At 49.2% G+C, this 17,357-nt stretch overlaps 8 protein-coding genes across 8 annotated transcripts; 4 read left to right on the top strand and 4 right to left on the bottom strand.

Annotated features, from left to right (window-relative positions):
• Positions 1-26: 26 nt before the first annotated feature.
• On the bottom strand, positions 27-1,229 carry GGS25DRAFT_513416 (acid phosphatase/Vanadium-dependent haloperoxidase; the record flags this gene model as incomplete). Its single annotated transcript, XM_049262874.1, has 2 exons — positions 27-1,061; positions 1,140-1,229. 2 exons carry the CDS (start codon positions 1,227-1,229, stop codon positions 27-29), a joined length of 1,125 nt encoding a protein of 374 aa, XP_049118968.1.
• A 1,450-nt stretch (positions 1,230-2,679) lies between these two features.
• Positions 2,680-3,504, top strand: GGS25DRAFT_519499 (uncharacterized protein; the record flags this gene model as incomplete). The annotated part of the gene is made up of 2 exons (XM_049263714.1): positions 2,680-2,889; positions 3,214-3,504. The coding sequence occupies 2 exons, from the start codon at positions 2,680-2,682 to the stop codon at positions 3,502-3,504; spliced, it is 501 nt and encodes a 166-aa protein (XP_049118969.1).
• Positions 3,505-4,509: 1,005 nt separating this feature from the next.
• On the top strand, positions 4,510-5,193 carry GGS25DRAFT_519501 (uncharacterized protein; the record flags this gene model as incomplete). Its single annotated transcript, XM_049263715.1, has 2 exons — positions 4,510-4,794; positions 5,035-5,193. The coding sequence occupies 2 exons, from the start codon at positions 4,510-4,512 to the stop codon at positions 5,191-5,193; spliced, it is 444 nt and encodes a 147-aa protein (XP_049118970.1).
• Positions 5,002-5,981, top strand: GGS25DRAFT_185854 (uncharacterized protein). The gene is made up of 2 exons (XM_049256671.1): positions 5,002-5,251; positions 5,426-5,981. The coding sequence occupies exons 1-2, from the start codon at positions 5,209-5,211 to the stop codon at positions 5,845-5,847; spliced, it is 465 nt and encodes a 154-aa protein (XP_049118971.1). The 5' UTR covers positions 5,002-5,208; the 3' UTR covers positions 5,848-5,981.
• A 568-nt stretch (positions 5,982-6,549) lies between these two features.
• GGS25DRAFT_185953 (Isochorismatase hydrolase) lies at positions 6,550-8,362 on the top strand. The gene is made up of 3 exons (XM_049256672.1): positions 6,550-7,323; positions 7,385-7,544; positions 7,610-8,362. The coding sequence occupies exons 1-3, from the start codon at positions 7,264-7,266 to the stop codon at positions 8,218-8,220; spliced, it is 831 nt and encodes a 276-aa protein (XP_049118972.1). The 5' UTR covers positions 6,550-7,263; the 3' UTR covers positions 8,221-8,362.
• Positions 8,363-8,827: 465 nt separating this feature from the next.
• On the bottom strand, positions 8,828-11,005 carry GGS25DRAFT_481805 (uncharacterized protein). Its single transcript, XM_049260220.1, has 4 exons — positions 10,164-11,005; positions 9,069-10,102; positions 8,910-9,014; positions 8,828-8,850 (listed from the first exon to the last, which is right to left on the bottom strand). The coding sequence occupies exons 1-2, from the start codon at positions 10,352-10,354 to the stop codon at positions 9,238-9,240; spliced, it is 1,056 nt and encodes a 351-aa protein (XP_049118973.1). The 5' UTR covers positions 10,355-11,005; the 3' UTR covers positions 8,828-8,850; positions 8,910-9,014; positions 9,069-9,237.
• On the bottom strand, positions 10,992-13,148 carry GGS25DRAFT_481806 (UPF0061-domain-containing protein). Its single transcript, XM_049260221.1, has one exon. It carries the CDS (start codon positions 13,033-13,035, stop codon positions 11,077-11,079), a length of 1,959 nt encoding a protein of 652 aa, XP_049118974.1. The 5' UTR covers positions 13,036-13,148; the 3' UTR covers positions 10,992-11,076.
• A 709-nt stretch (positions 13,149-13,857) lies between these two features.
• On the bottom strand, positions 13,858-15,238 carry GGS25DRAFT_519506 (uncharacterized protein; the record flags this gene model as incomplete). The annotated part of the gene is made up of 2 exons (XM_049263716.1): positions 13,858-14,243; positions 15,016-15,238. The coding sequence occupies 2 exons, from the start codon at positions 15,236-15,238 to the stop codon at positions 13,858-13,860; spliced, it is 609 nt and encodes a 202-aa protein (XP_049118975.1).
• Between the last annotated feature and the right edge of the window lie 2,119 nt (positions 15,239-17,357).

The following is a 17,357-nucleotide window of genomic DNA, read 5'->3' on the forward strand; positions in this document are numbered from 1 at the left end:
CGCGATTCCGTATCATGAACTTAGCCCTACACCATATCTTCACCCCTATATCTGGAACGCAGGAGAGAGCATTGGGCTTGTCCCAAACTATATCCATTCGTGACACTGTACTCTGCAGGATAATTATTCATAGTTCCATCAGACTGGGCGTTGGCAACACTGGCCATGTTTCCATCATTTTCTAGGACGGTTGTCGGCAGTGCTTCCTTCTCCTCGGCAGGTTGTGTAGCTCTCCAGCCAGCTCGATTTGTAAATACTAAATCCGATGCCTCGTAACCTTCACTCCGTCTGAATGCAGACGCTCGATTCAGCGGAATGTGATTGACACGCCAGTCCCAGATACTTGCATATACCATACGATATGACGAGAACGCAAAAACGGTGCTAATGATAGCGCCGGCGACAATGTCGTACCAATTGTGGGATTGGTCGATATTCAAGGACCCACAAACCAACACGGCTCCTAAAATCGGACAGTAAAGGAGAATGAGCTTCCACATCGAAGGGTGATAGTTTGCAAAGACTTTAAGCTTGGCGTTTAGATACAAGTACAAGTACACATACGCGGCCCAGATGGTCGTTGAGTGACCGCTAGGAAAACTTTGCATCGCATTCCAAAGAGCTCGGGTCTGACCACTTGTGCAAATATCCGAAGTATACATGTATTGTCTGTAGCCGACGCCATTCCAGCCGGTGACGTTGAAAGTTGGGTCGCTCGCCAGACTAGGGTCCGGTTTGCAGATATCGTAGAAGTTAGGTCGAAGGCCCCCGATGAGCCATTTTATCATGACTTGGAACGCAGCGGAGGTCTCGATGGAGTAAATATATCCAATAACGGTATTGTTAAGATCCCAGAAATTCCGAATGCGGATCTGGATTATTAAGAGAAAGAAAAGGGGTACCAAGATAGCCAAGGCGGTGTCCAGCCCAGAAGAAATAATCTGAGAACGATATGGGTATGCAAGCTCGGGATAGACGACCTCGCCAGTATCCTCGCCCGTGCGATCGTCTATCACCGTAAGAGGGAACATTCGGGTTCCCACTGGCCGAATACTGTACACCTAGCAGGTAAGTATGTAATGTTAGTACCTTAGGGTAGTTGGCTCATTCATTACACTTGAGAGCTTCTCTAGACTTACACCAATGGCTATTGCACCGAGGACAAGCATCGTGAAGATATCTAGCCAGGTAGCTTTCAACCATAGAACAAAGGAGGGTCGCTTTTGCATGGAATATGGCTCAAATTCCAAACTCTTCCATATCTTGTGTATCCTGTCCTTTAGCGTAGTCTTGACTTGCGGAACACGACGACTTATTCGGCCACCTCCTATATACGGGTCCATCGAAGCGATATTTATAAATAGGGACTTGGAAATATTATATGATGCTTTGGAACATGAGCACGGCAGTGGCCATTTGCGAAGCCAACAGCATATTAAGGGGAGGTCAAGACAATAAGTACCTAGGGTAGGCCAAAGTATTTTCGTGGCAATACAGGTTAAGGAAAAGTGATGTTCAATGCTAATCAATTAGCTGTTGCAATTATCTAGAAGTTTTAACATCGTAGCTGACTTGTGTATAAATAGGTACTTAGCCACAAGTCGCCTTGTTCCTTCTTCAGGGGCTAAGTTTTAAGGGGTCGCTGTGGATGACTAAGCTGCTTCCCAATAATATCTACCTACCCTAGGTAGATAGCTTTACATCCTGAACCATCTTATCCTTTACAACTTTTAATATGCATAATCTTTGATTGATCTTGCAACGATAAAAATCTATTGATTTTTGTTGGCAAAACGCCATGGGAGTCAAGTTCTTAGAAACCCAGTAACTAAAAGCGAAACATTAGCCAGTACTTGCCACACGCATCACAAGCTTCAAGCTCACATATATAAGCGAGTCCCTTTCACACACACATCAATACGCACCGGTTCTCATTTAGAGCACCTTCAAGTCTGATCCATTCATTTGGACATTCAGGCACCAACAATCACATGATCTACGCTTCGAAAGATGCTGGCTCCAGCAACTCCAGCACCAAGTGTGGCAATTGCCAAAGGCAACGACTTACTACTGTGGAACGCACGGCGGACGAACGAATTAACCTTCAAAAAGTCATGACGCAATAAACCACATGACCGCACCAACCTGGAAGAAACGAAGGTTAATCTGTCACGTCGTTTCGTTCATCTTCTCCTTCTCCGCAATCAACCGCAAATCGTTAGCCCTGCTAGCATCCCGAGATTTACTACCATGCTATTGCTAGGACTCGCAAACACCTCCATGGCTATAGCCTCAGCTGCCATCGTTGTGATAGCCCTCTTGCCTCCTTCCTTAATATAAGCAAGCAGTTGCAATGGTTATTGCAAACCTTATATTAAGATGTGTATATATCCTTCTCTCTTGTTCCATGACTGAATAGTTCTTCAATCTTCATCTTGTTTTCTCACTGTTTGTTCCCAACATATATTAGCACCTCCACCAACAGAAACTGCACGCATGGTCGGAATCTTGGCGAGCACGAGAAAATGTCATGTCAGGAACCCTTCAAAACCCAGTGGTAAACGGTTCGTACTAGGTACACACTGAGACCCTTTGAGAAAGTATGTTCTCGTTGCGGGGATATCGTAATGGAAGGTTCGCAGGGTCGTGTCAGAGGCTCGATAATGCCTGGACGAAATCATGCCACCATCTCCCATATATTCAATAGTGGCCGCGGTTAGACTCCCGGCTTTTTCTTACGAGCGCCATCCTCTCTCACTTGACGAGCTGCGACTGAAATCCGTATTGAACCACGAGGACAACACAGACAAAACATCACCACCAGCACCGGGACCAGTGAAAGACTCAGAATGGAAATTGGTGGACAAGATACCAGCCACCAACATCAAGGTCATACTCCCAAGCAAGCCTCAGCAAAGCTGAGAAGCCATGGAGCCACTGAGGAAAGTGGCCCTCCTTCCCAAAAGGGGGGCATTGTTAGACCTACATCACCTCCATGGCTTCCCTCTGTGGGTATAGCCTTGCTATCACAATCTTCCTGCCTTGTTGACTATAGCTCTTTCCTCTTCTCTTTGGTATAAGGAAGCAGTGGCAATAGCCACTAGAAACCATATTTCAGAGCGTTTATATATTCCATTCCTCCATTCCATAGTTAGATAGTTTTCCTTTAATCTTCATCTGGTCTCTGACCATTGTTGTCCCATCATTTGGTAGCACCTCATAGAGTTGGCGTGCAAAGAATACGAGAGATCCATCCGGCCAATTCTTCTCCCAGAAACCCAGCCAAGCGACTGCTCTTTGTTGCTGAGAATCCCGCATCAGATCGGCTCGACCACTAAAGTGTACTTCTTCGGCATCCAAGACCGGAAAATAATCGACAAAGTGTTCGACGACATGCAGCGCGACGGCGAAGTCGAGTGGATGAAGGACCCAACTGTGGGACGTCATGGCCAATTTCGATATTCGCTCCAGTACACTGACCATAGGCGATCCCTCATATGGTGAGCCTGAGACTGTCCTTACTGGCCCTTTGCTTGCCCCAATTGGCTATCATAGACTAGCCTTGGGCTCCGGTACGCCATTTACGTATATCATGTGTCTATGACCTACCTGGTCATGAATAAGTCATTATTGTCGTATATAACCTCCGCTCCCTTCTACCAATCTCCAGATACCGAACTGCCCCAGCAGTCATCGTTATATCATAAAGCGTCCGTTCACTCAGAAGTGCCCTCCCGCACCCAACTAACCAACCGTCACCAGGACCAGCGCCCGCACCCATCATGGCTGGCAGTAGCAGCATCATGCCTGCAGGTGAGCCCCTGCCGCGTGATCACTCGGCAATATGAGAAAGTATCTCGGACACTGCCCAACGGATCCAAGAAATGATGGCCGGGGTACAGCTAGCCTTCAATTCCGAGGGCAAGCTGGGTTGGGCGCGGGATGAGTTTCGCCTAAACCAGGAAGCGCAGCGCGAGAGCACCAAAAAGCGGCACCAGCTTAACGGATGGAAGCTCACAGACATCGGATTGTTTCGAGCGTCTTACCTTCGAAATTTTTCGAGACCATATCGGAAATGGAAAAAGGAGACGATTGTATTCCACTACAGACGCTCAAATTGCAACAGTCCTGCAACCCTAACATCATAGGCCTCTTTTGCTCAAACCGCCGCAGCACTGGCCGAGAAGGACAAACATGGCGCATATCACGTCGGTTCGTGGTTTGACGCGGAGATGGCCATCTCCGACGAACTAACTCATGCTTTTGCTACCGAGGAGACGACTTCCCAGGAGGTTTGGGCCGTGCTCAAGGCCGGAGACATCCCTACGACCCCTTCACTCGGAGCCCAGCGACCCGATTTGCCGTTCATCAAGACAAAACAGGGAGCCTTCGTGTGCAAGAGGGACTCGGGTACCGAGTTCACGGCTAGTGCCAAAGCTCTTCGGGAACAGTATCCTAAAGATTGAGAGACTTAAAAAGCGCCGAGTCAACCGTGCTGGCGGACGCCCCATGTTAGAATATCTCGTATCTTGGAAGGGATACGGTCCCGAGTTCGACGAATGGTACCCGAGACCACTGCTGATGCAGAACGCCGCACAGCTGGTCGAGGAGTTTTACAAGAGCCACCGGCTCTCTCTCGACGAGCTGAAACTAGCCAAGGACTCGGATTCGACTGGCGAACCAACCCCTGCCACACAGGACAATGATGCCCCTACCGTGGTCCTTCCGGAAGGCCAACAGGCCGACTGGAAGGTGGCTCATGTTGTCAAGAGAGGGCGGGGGAGGCCAAGAAAGGTGAGGCAGATCGAGTGAACGCCCGGACAGACCACAGTTTTGGTTGGGTCGTGATAAATCTTATTTTGAAAAATAGGCATGTCTTTATAATCTTGCTCAAACTTGATAAGCCGAACGTGGCGTGAGAGACGGCATGCCTCTAATTGTACGGGTGCCTGACTTAGAGCAATACCAATGGGCTCGCGCCTCAAGTACGACTTCACGCACATCAACCTCCCAGAAGAATGACACCTCCCCAAGCTGTCCAAGAGAGTCCTTTTTGTTGGCGGTGGCGACGATGCTTCGAAGGAGGAGAGCCAGACAATGAACGAGGATGGAGACGAAGACGCGGCCATGATTTATCGACAGTTGGCGGAGTCCTTTGAAGAAGAGAATCTGGACGGCGAGGGAAGCGACTAGGGTGGCCGTGTCCACATGGTCAATGTGGGCGCGGCGGAAAGACCACCCCTTGAACGCGGTAAGTCAATCAGGGAAGGATATGGCGAAGGCCATAATTTATTTCAAGCAGTCTTCAGAACAGGACGGACATTCACAGTATTTTCTTACTACGGATGCACGTCTTGTTACGTTTCACAATATTTAGCGTAATCATGCCCTCGTTGCCTCTCCCGCTAACCCGCCACGATATCAGGAGTCGGCGGGACGGGACCGAGAGTCGAATTCGATACAATTGTGGAAGCCTGTTTCAACATTGGCTTAGGGTTGTCCGGTCCCTCAAATTCGTCTAGTGCCTGCTCATCCCGCGGCAGTTCTGCCGCCCCCTCTCGAACCTCCACCTCGTCATCCGCAGCCTTCGAGGACTCGAACCCGGCCCTCGCCCCGCAGGCGCTCGAGGTAATCGCGCCCATGGCGTCGACTTTACTCGAGGCGACGGCGCAGTGGCCCACGGAGATCGACCAGTTTATAGTTGACTCAAATGTATTGGATGCGGGTGATAGCTTACATACGTCTCCTGTGATGGAAGCTTTCTGGGATATCTGGCCAGAAGGCGACAAAGGAACAGCAGTTCCAGCGATACGGTGCTGGGGAAGATACCCCATCACCAGAGCTTAACAGCGTTGCCGCTATCCCAGATTCGGCACGGCTGCCCCGATGTGATGCGGAGACCGGTTCAACGTCAGTTGACCGAAGAAAACATTGACGTGGTACGAAATTGGTTTCGACCTGTGAAAATTGACACTGGGAATGGGTGCCAGAATTTATAGACAACGTCGATGATGAGGAATATTTTTATCAACCCGAGGAAGAAGTCGGATCGAACCATCTCCAGTTGTTGCCGACAGCGCGAATTTTGCCGGAAACCGATCTTTGGATCGTGAGTCGAATCCTTGGAATGATCAAAGATGGATCAACGCCACGACGGATTGATTGTTCTCAGATACCGTTGTGGGCGCCCCCGCCGGGAACACTGGATATAGATAACTATTTGAAATCCGACTGCTACCCCAAAATCCATTCTGCATATGGACAACATATCAGGAGTAAACAGAGTTCAGAAAGAACCTAGTGGGAAGTCATGAGGAAACCAACATGAAATCTCAAAGGCGCCGAGGGACAAAACTAGGGCATTCATGCAAGAGAAAAGGGGGTAAGGCTACCTAGGTACTGGGGGAAGCAAAGTGGGACGCACTTATTGTTAAGCTGATAGCGAACATCTTATCCTCATTGTAAATTATCTTAGACTTTGAAGTTGCTTCGCACGCAGCTCGCAAGGAGGCGGCGTCCGTTGGAATACAAGAATGAAAGCTAGAGCATGATCATGTGACTACTTAGTCACGTGATACTCCAACAACAAGGGAGTGCGTTTACGTCTCATTTTATATCTCATCGTTCAAGTTAATAAAACATGATCCTCCGAAACCAAGCATATTCTCTATCGGTCTTGTATCATAATAACACATATCCTGCATCTAAGCCATTAACTAGTAAGGACTACTCCGTACACATTATTTTTACGAACACGAATTAGAAAGAGATCATAAAGCGGTTGACCGAGCTGCCAATGCCTGTCGTGATAAGGCTTTAGCTTCTTCATGAGCGTATTCTTTATGGCTGGGGTCGCAGATCATGTTATCTGATTGTAACCCCGCTCACGGTTAACGTTAACCCCAAAAAGCCTCCTACATATCAGATACTTGGTAGATTGTCATACCCTTCCTAGTTCAACTCCAAGCTTCTCTGGTGCGCCTATCTCCAAGATATCGGGCTTGTTATCTTGGTACAGGGGTAGAGCTCACCGCAGGATTACATATGACATATGATACTAAACAATGTAGTCAATACCTAGAAAATAGAGAGAGAGGTATTATACTAATTCACCTACAACTTCAGAGAGAAACTGTGATTCAGCCCGTCTGAATTGGTTTGTTAGATCGTGAGACTTTTTGGATGTTGTATAATCCGCGCAAAGGAATGCGACACTTCTTAACCCTAGAATAATTGTAAAAGAAAATAGACAGGTATATAAAGATGAGGGCTCATACCATACCCCTCCTGCTGCCTCTCATCGGCACAGCAATAGCAGTACCAGTAAGTCCCATAACCGTAACGACGACATGAAGAGCTATATGCGCTAACCACATCCCCGTAGTTCTCAAGCAAAATGCATAGAAGAACCGCTCTCGCTATCATCGACGTCCAGAACGACTTCATCAACGGCTCGCTGCCGAACCCGCGAGCCCCGTCGATCTTGCCCAAGATCTACAAGCTCCTGGACAACCACGAATGGCCGTTCATCGTCGCGTCGCAAGGTAACAACCCCGCCTAATACATCTAGGTGCTTAGTAAATATATAAGCTAACCCCCAAACCCGCAGACTGGCACCCCGAAGGCCACGTCTCCTTCGCCTCCGCGCACCTCGGCATGTCCCCGGGCGAGGCCGTGAACAGCAGCTTCGTGGACACGCCGACGAAGCTCGAGACGCAGGCGCTGTACGCGGACCACTGCGTGCCATCGACCTGGGGCGCGGAGCTCGAGGCGGGCGTGCAGCGGCGGCTGCACGCGCTCGAGGGGTTCCGCGCGCCCGTGCACTACGTCAAGAAGGCGCAGGACCACCGCGTCGACGCCTACTCCGCGTTCGCCGACAACCAGCACCACCGCTTCACGACGCTGCACTCCGAGCTGGGCCTGCACGGCATCGAGACGCTGGTCGTGGCGGGCCTGCTGACGGACGCGTGTGTAAAGGGGACGAGCATCGATGCGGTGAAGTTGGGCTACGAGGTTGTGCTGATCGAGGATGCGACGGAGACGCTGGGGGACGAGGAGAAGGAGGAGGCGATGAGGGAGATGGAGGAGGGGTGGGGGGTTAGGGTTTTGAGGCTGGGGGAGTGGGAGGAGGAGGTTTGGGGGGAGAGGAGAGGGAGGGAGAGGAGGGTGGTGGGGGGGATGGGGATGGGGGGGAAGAGGAAGAGAGGGTTGTTGTTGTAGATGGATAGGTGTGTACTATTTATGTAGGTGGGAGGTAAATTAATATGTAAGTCGGCGTTGTGTGTGGAGTGGCAAAAGAAGGTGGTGATAGTTACTAGAAAGCCTCACGAAGGGGTGGTGAAGTGGGTGAGCAAAAATAAACAACAAGAAATACTTATCCAGAGTCAGGCAAGCACAAGAAGTACAGCTTCAAAAAGAACCGTGAACGGTAACGAGGAGTCCGTGGGCAGTAAACCGCAAAAGAGAGAACAAAAAAAAAAGAAAAAAAGTCGAAAAAGCAAAAAATGTTGGCCGTTGGGGGAATCGAACACCCCACCGAGGTAAGTAACCCAAAATCCCGCTATCCAAAGGAGCGGGCAGGATCCAAAATCACCACGGCTAACCAAGCCGGCCCTTTTGTCTGTTGGAAATTTATATGTTTATTTGCCATTATATACTGTCCCTGGGGGCTTGGGGAGTAGGGCCGGCAATGAGATGATCCGTGGTCGTGGGTGTGTGTGCCTGATCGTATGCGAATGGGTTGCGGGTGGTAAGGCAGCGTGGTCGGTGACGAGGGCAGAAAACGGGGCGTTTGTTTTTGCCTTGCTATGTGCCTAAGGCACTACCGCCTACTTAGGTACCTCACCTTAGGTATACCCGTCCGCTTTCCACTTCCTACCTCGATCAAAGAAAGCTGATGGCCTTGTTAGCCCATGAGTCTTTAACATAGATGTGAATACTTGACGATGCCGACCTACATACACAGGTACCACATACACAGGTGCCAGTACACAGGCGCCTATAAACATCAACAAGTGTTGCAACTAAACATATCCATTAACATATCAACAAATGCTAACACTGCCTAGACATATACATAACAGGCCGTTAATCGAATCCCCAAACGATCGAACCGAGCAAAGACAAAAGACAATTTATGTTTATTTACATCACGAGTGACCTATCGAGGCAACTGAGAGACCCCCTTTCTTTTCTTATCGATATCTACAGCTCCCCCGACCAAACGACCCGAGCCTTTTACAAGAGACTGTACAAGAAGAACTCCGCCGCCGTCAAAGCCCCAATAGCACAATGCGTCAAGACCGTGATCGCGAAAATCTTAGCGTACAACGCCAGCACCCTGATCCACGCGCTTCGCGGGAACGTCATGAGCGCCTCGAGCATGGACATGTACTCCCTGCCCTTCGCCCTGTGGAGCGTCAGCGCGCTGTCCAGCGGGACAATCGTCTCTTCGCCCTCGGGGAGCAGGGAAGCCTGGACGCGGGTGAGGTTCATGTGGATGGGGGCCGCGACGAAGACGGAGAGCGCGAAGTAGAGGACCAGGACGAGCACGGCGTGGTTGGGGTCGCCGGGGTTCGGCTGGGCGGCCAGGAGGGTTCGTGCGAGCACGATGGGGGCCTTCTGCGTGAACATGGTGGCGGCGAAGGAGAGCAGGGTCGGCAGGGCGGTGGCGCGGAGCATGAGGCCGAATCGGGGCATCCGCTGCCAGAAGTACTTGTCGCTGGGCGCTGAGATGACGATGTGGGTCCAGGTCGTGTTGAGCGCCAGGGAGATCAAGATGGGCCCGGTGATGGCGAAGACGAGGGGCACGAAGGAGGCGAGGACGATGGCGAGGACGAACCCGAAGACGCCGTTGGCGAGGAAACAGCTGAATCCGCGGAAGAGGGAGTCGAAGCCGCCGATGGATCGTAGGAGGCTGAAGGTGGACCCGAGACTCGAAGTGATGGGCTCTGATGGCGGTTCCGGGGCCTCTTCGACAATGAATGCTTCCCTGCTCTCCTTGGTGTCCTTGCCAGATGTGGGTACCAGGATATATGTCGGTGGAGGATCACCTTCCACAACAGCTAAAGTTGGGAAGACATAATGCAGGGTGTAAAAGAGCTATGCGGATTAGTACACACACGATCATATTCCTATGAGTGTTTCAACTAGGTTTACGTACCATCAAAAAGGTAAAGAGGCCAACGACGATGTTCAGTATCAGCATCACCAACCCAATCACAGCTTTGGCCGGACTTGGGTCATCAGCGGGTGGTACTATAGAGACAGCCCGGGTCGAAAGGAGTCGTGATATGGCCGCATTCTGGGATAAGTCACGGGGCTGCAATGCCCTCAGGGCAAACTCGTACAACATGATGTGATGATTCTTTCTTTAGCTATCTTGTAAAATTATCTTTGTGTACACTTGTCAGTGAAATTTCAGTAAAAGGGAGGAGCTAGTTAATCCCTTTTCTACTTTGGCAACGTTGAAGGAATGAGGTGTAAGTTAAGGTGCAGGCGGCTTTGGTGGTTTATTAATAGGGCTGATAGGTGCGTGGCCAGTAGCCTATAGTGTACTGTAAAACTGGGGTGGCCCCTGAACCATGAAACTGGCAGGCCGCTAAAGGTCCCCATTAAATAGGAGGATCCTAATGCCTATTATGCTTAATATTTAGTGGCATCACTATCTGTATAACATCCATTAGTTCATAACGCCTGGGTATTTATGCCGATAACGATCCCCTTTATAAAAGATGACAATTTCCTGCACCTCGTAATGTCAGTAAATAATTAGACATAATTGATGAATAATCGGTAAGCATTGCCACTAAAATGATCTTAGATGTTCAGAGTACGTTGTAGTCGGGGCCTTATGACCAATATTCTTCGTCAAATGTGCCGTAAAGGATGGCTCAGGATTGATCTTGGCACTCATCACCACTAACTACTACTACGGCGTAGTAGTAACAGCTTACACCATTGATCAACATCCATGGACGACAAAGGTACAGGGGCAAGGCTGGCGGTCTAGCCTAAAGAAAACGGTGCTGGTCTTTTCATTGATTACGCTCTATCTATGTCATGGTGTTATGTAACCTAAGAACTGCAACTACATTGCATGGCGCGGCCTATCTTGGGAACATCGCCTGTCCATCTCCTCTCCTCCTCCACATCGCCCTTATATTCCTTGCCGCCAAACGTGCGGCCGGCCCAGCTTTCCTCGAAAGGATGTAGTGCCAATTGCATAATCCGATCCAAGACTTCCCTCTCGTCCTCCTTCTCTACCCTCTTGATAACCTCGTCCAGGATCCATCCCCTGGGGATGAAGTTGGGATTAACCTTCTTCATCGCCCGCATCCGCTCCTTGTCTTGTTCGTCCGAGACCGACTGGCCATCTCCCCAGTCTTCGAGAATGCGCTGCCGCCACTTCTCCAGCCACTCGCCAACACGCTTGCGACCCTCGGCTTCGCCACCAAGACCCGTCACGCCGTCGCTGTAGAAAAACACCGCGGCCTTATCTTTCCTTGCTTCTTCCGTCTCCAGCTCGTCGACTCTGACTGAGCTTAGCCGGCGGAAGAAGAGATTGAAATCCAGCTCCAATGCTTCCATCGTATCTAAAATGCCGCTGAACAGCTCGTTAAAGTCACTTTCCTTTTGTGTCTTCAATCCCAAACGCGCTGCCATGACTTTCTTGTACTCGCCGAGGAACACACTTTTGTATTCCTCGCCAATTTGCATAATCACCTTTTCGGCCCTTTCAATGATCCCATTCGCGTCCTCTTCTTTAACACCGTCTTCGACGAATTTAGGGTCGTCTACTTTATATCCTGCCCCTATTAATTCGCCAAGTGACTCGCCTAGGCGGACGAGGTTCCACCAGATGATGCTCGGCTGGTTACGGTAGCTATATCGCAACATATGGTCGTCGTGATTAGGGGTATAGCTAGGATCGAAGTTGTCCATGAAGGCGAATGGGCCATAATCGATACTTAACCCAAACAAAGACGTGTTATCCGTATTTAAAACACCATTCATAAAACCGTAAGCTTGCCACTTGGCCACAGTAAGTGCATTGCGCCGCACAATCTCCCTATACAATCGTGTAAATCTATTTTCTGCGGATTCCTCCGGTCCTTCAATCGTATCGGCGGGGATATTGCGTTTTGGAGCCGTCGATTCCGTCGGCTTATCTGGATCTTCAAGGCGACCTGGTAGAGTATCCCAGCCGCCAAATACATCTTCCGCGATATATGTCGCAAGCTTCCGGATAAGATCTCTGTCACCCCGCGCTCTCAGAATATCAAAATTGCCAATTCGCAGCCAGGACTGCGCGAATCGAGCCACGATCGCACCGGGTTCCGTCATCTCTCGGCGCACTCTAACCTTGGGTAACAAGGTCAAACTCAATGCCCTCGTAGTCGGTATACCCAGCGCATTCAGCGCCTCGCTAACGACGAACTCGCGTATACTGCTCCGTAGCACAGCCTTGCCGTCGGCAAAGCGGCTATACGGCGTCATCCCCGCACCCTTTAACTGCAACTCGTAGCGTATTCCCGAATGCGGATTCGTAGTTTCGAACAGCGATATGGCGCGCCCGTCGCCAAGCTGGCCAGCCCATTGCCCGAACTGAAACCCGCCGTAGCATTGCGCCCATGGGTATCCCCCCTCCAACTTTTCCTCGTCCCATCCCTGTAGTTTGTTTCCCGCGACCGTGTTTACGAAATCGTCGGTCTTCTCGTCGCCCTCTTTAATGCCAAGATCGCGCATGGCTGCGGGGCTAACCGCTAGCAGCTCGGGGCTCTCAACAGTCTGTGGGCGCACCCACGTAAACAAGGCATCGCGGACTTGTCTGGGACCAATCTCGTGGCGGGGTGTTTTGTGTGAATCGGCAGGTGTGGGAAAGAGGGAATCAGCAGGAAGTTTGGAGGTGAAAGTCCATGATTTCGGGATGTCATTTATAGATGATGCTGCCGCGGCGTTAGTCGAGAATTGGGACGCCATTTGCGCCCGTCGCAAGTGTGGGAGAGCTCTAAAGGCTGTGTGACGGAAAAGCATCAATGATAAATACGGGCGTCATTAGGCCAGTACTTTTCACATATGCGAGAAATAAAGCTGAAATATTTCCTTCAAGGTTGCGCAGATGGAAAGATTATGGATGCTGCTTGACTTATGTCAGTGGCGATCTACTACGCCGTACCTTATTGCGTCATATCTGCCAATGCGCCAAACTACAGTGCGAATTGGTACTGTCTTATTACGGTTATCCATACTGTCTTTCAATTGACTTCCCCTATTTTGCCTATCACTATCACCCCAATCTACGCAAAGTAAGGGATTTCCTGAGAATCCAACGTGGTTTATATATCGACTATTAACATTTCTGACTATCATCAAAGCCTTATTCCAATCATTTACTACGGTCTGGGTAGTCTTGTTGCTGCCTCAACAAGTCCCAGACTTCTATGAGATGTTGATGGTGCATTCAGCATCTTCACCCCAATCTCTGTCCAATTTTCTAGCTGTCAAGGATCTAACCGGGGGTTAGCTACAACAAAAGCCGTTACATGTATATATAACTTCCATGGGCTCCAAGAAGATATTAGAAATCCCCACGTAACAGTGATGTTGCTCTGCGTCTTCTAGGTTATTGCCGACCATGGTTCTAGTCATACGCCAGGGCTAGTCTATCCTATACACAGTTGGAGGACATCATGAGTTTGCGACGGCCATCCTCCGTAGCATAGTACATGAGGTTATCGCACAGCTCATGTCTGTACCACTTGCGAGTGTTTTTGTTGTTGTTGGCCTCAGCTGCTCGGAGTGTCACGTAGGCGTTTCAAGCGTTTGCCGCTTTTGTACCCAAAGATGATCATGTCTCTAAATTGTGGGTTTATTGACATTTTGCTTGAGATTCCGTTCCTCAACATCTTTCCCGAGATACAACCTTCTTGCTAGCATCATCGACATTGGTAAACCCTGCTCCTCGTCCAGCTGCGCGTGCTTGGTGTGCACGAGGGTGAAGACGAGCTGCGTCAGCCACGCCCGCTGCTCCACCGCGTTGAGCCAAAGGGGGGGGCGGGGCGCCGCTGTTGGGGCGAGTGCGGGGGGGAGGTGGATAGCTCCAATCGGGCTACAATCGTAGGTCAAGTTCTGCACCATCGTGCCGTACAATAACTCGTTGAACGTCCCGATGGGCAACTGAAAGTTGCTGATCGCATAACACCTCCCTCGCGGGGAGATGATGCAACGTCCTCGTTGCCAGTCTATATTTTAAGGAGTTTACGTGCAGGAGGTGGTGGTAGGGTAGGCTGTCTCAGGAGATGTGAGCATTATGACGGTTTCAAGCTGCTTCTCAGTGTCAAGTAACGACCCGGAGGTTAGCTAAGGCAGCGAAAGCTACATATACATGTAGCCTCTGTAGTTTCTGTATTGTAGTTCAGCTATATCTTTATAATTAAACAGATATGTTTGTCGGATGGAAGGGGCCCAGCAACGGACGTCTGACCGGGTGGACGTGAGGCGTTCTGGGTGTGTGGGCGGGGTTTAAGGAGCTTCTTTCAGCTGCTGCAGCAGTGGATAGACAGCAACCCAGGTACGTACGTCTCCTGGTCAGAGAGGACGTCGAGTGTTCTGGGTGGGTATACAATGAATAACCCCGCTGTCTACATGTTTGACAGCGTCTCTGAATATTGTCGGATTTGAAGATGTCTCAGTCACGCTCGTCCAGTTTGTGGCGGGCTAAAACGACGGGGATGTTGGACTGATATATAAGGAGGTCGGCTTGAAGATAGTACAAGATAGGTATCGTGAAAGGGTTAGGTAACCCCTGAAGAGGTGCTACCAAATGTGAGGCTCAATGCCAGTCCAGATCAAAGATCAATCGTCAAAAACATGGATTATAAAAGAGAGGAAGAGAGCAGAGCTCTCGACCTCTCAGCTGGATATGTTAGAGGCCCCCGCGCAATAACAGTGTTGGTCTGGGTCTTCTAGGTTTCACCTCATGACACTCAATTGTTGTTATGCCAAAGCGTTAACAAAGCAGCCGAATGGAATGCCGCTTGGGAAAGCCAGCGTAGGACTTGGACGGTTCTATGCTGATGGTTCCATGTATTTCAGTGCTATAAGGCTGTCCTGACTCTGTGATTGTAGCTGCCAACTTTGCAATGATCTTGCCGTTGTTGCGCACAGTAGGACAGGAAAATTGTGCGAAGAATTCGTCGTAAGGTACAGTGGTGCTTGGATGCCGGATTGTTGGCATGCTTCTCCCGCCCCATGTTCACCATCATCAAAGGACAAGTTTTTGAACCAATATTTGAAGTCCCCGGGAGAATATGCACCGATCTCTAATGCCAGGTTATGAGCTGGTTTCCAGGAGCTGAGAATCAAGAAAAATTCTCGTATCCCTTGACTAACGATAATGTCAACGTCGGGCGATGGTGAACGTCGTTTCAAAACAACACATAGAAGGCTATCGAGGCACTTCAATGATGAAACAATATCGTAGTGCCAAGGGATTGCTCAGTGGTTTGGAACAAGGCTAGCTAGGTATGGTCAGGTACACGTCAATGAAGAAATACTAAATAATAGGAGGATACCTTTGTGAAAGGCTGTGGCATGTTCAGGCCAATGGAAACTTGCTATCACCCATTCCCATAATCAGGCTCGCGTGGGTGTCATTAGATTGAAATAATGACTCGGAATGAGAAGGACATACCTAGAGCATTTGTGACATGACAATACATTTGATGGATGATTGACGAACTTGAGGGGAAAGTATATGATAAGAAAGTGTGTCTGCTTCCTTATTCCTGATATTGAAATAGAAAGCTATATATTATGATACCTATGTAGGTAGGTAGGTGTGTAATACATTGTAGTACTGTAGGTAGGGCTCAAAGCAACCTGGGGAGTAAGTTGTTTTTCCAAGATATTAGTTGAAGGTGATTTGATTTGAGCATGTTATTGACTGAGTGTGGTGATTCAAATATTAACTACACAAGATGTCTTAAATATTTCATTGTGCTGGGTGTTACCTACCCTCTTTGATATATGTGTAAGTTCAAGTAGGCGCGTGCCTACCTACATACATAGTAGCTATCCATCGAGACATATCGTCAGGGCACTTGCCGTTGTGCTCCTACGAAAAGTCAGTAGCTTTAGGGTTAAGAACTCCTAGGGATGAAGGGATAAAACCGTTCTCAACTTTTATAGAAAGAGCCTCCTTGATTCAATAGCAGCATGTACCTATTGTCACGACTTCAATGGAAAGGACGTCATTTACTTCAATGGCAGAAACACCATTACCTCAGGGGTAAGCGTCCTAAAGTTAGTTCTGTAGAAGCTTCGATCATCCAGAAACCAGGGTAACTTTGAGCGTGCAACTTTGCTACCATGCCTGGTAGCAAGAACCTTGTGTATCTGAAGGTATGAGCAACCTTAAGTATCGACAACAACAAGGGGGGCCCAACTCTAAAATCTCGGTCTCGTTATCGCCAACGGCAAGAACGACGTTCGTTTACTTCGGACCGGTACTGCAGACATGAGCAGCATCAAAAAGTGGAATGATCCGGAAGGAGTGACCTCGGCGGCGCCTCTCCCACGTTTCACATCCGCTCTCTCTCTCTCTCTCCTCTCCTTCCAACAACATTTCCTGTCACCTAAAAAAGTTAAATTTCCCCACCGGCAGTGAAACGGCTGCTGAATACGAAGAAGGAATGGCGTCAAGTCGGGACCTTTTCGATCGACACTAACTTAACTAAACGAAAGAAGAAAACCTAAAAAATCAATTTGGCTGCCGGTGGATTAGGTGCCTGGAGTTATTTAGTTTAGTTTAGGTTAGAAAACGGGACGGGGAGATCTACTTGTAGGCAGACACTAGTAGATCCATCCGGGGGATTTGCGGGTAATTCGGAAACTTTTAAACCACCTAGGGCCAGTTAAAAAAAAAAATCAGCTAAACCTCTGGGCAGGGGCCAGGGATCCTACAAACGCCGGACGTTTCAGTTACTAAATAAAGGATTTGTAGAATTAAACTTCTAGGATCAACCCCCAATTCTTTTTAAGTTTTGAAGGTAAATCATTTGATTATGTACAATTATCCTGGGAGGATTTTCCACATCATTGTTTAGCAGGCCAGCTCAACCAGTGAATAGTAAGAGAAGGAACCTGGAGGATACATAGGGGAGGGAGTACATACCTACCTACTTATATGTATTATGGGGCAAACAAAGAACTATCACTGGCAGTCTGACAGTCTGACAGTCTGACATCCATCACCACAGCCCATGTCCCTCTATTCAAAACAGGGCTTAGCTTACATGTTTCTAGTATGTTTGAACTCCAGGGGAGGGCCAGCAGCGAATAAGGAGATCAGACGC

Source organism: Hypoxylon fragiforme (genome assembly GCF_022984875.1).
Source record: "Hypoxylon fragiforme strain CBS 206.31 chromosome Unknown GGS25scaffold_3, whole genome shotgun sequence".
In the NCBI taxonomy this organism is placed as follows: Eukaryota; Fungi; Ascomycota; class Sordariomycetes; order Xylariales; family Hypoxylaceae; genus Hypoxylon; species Hypoxylon fragiforme.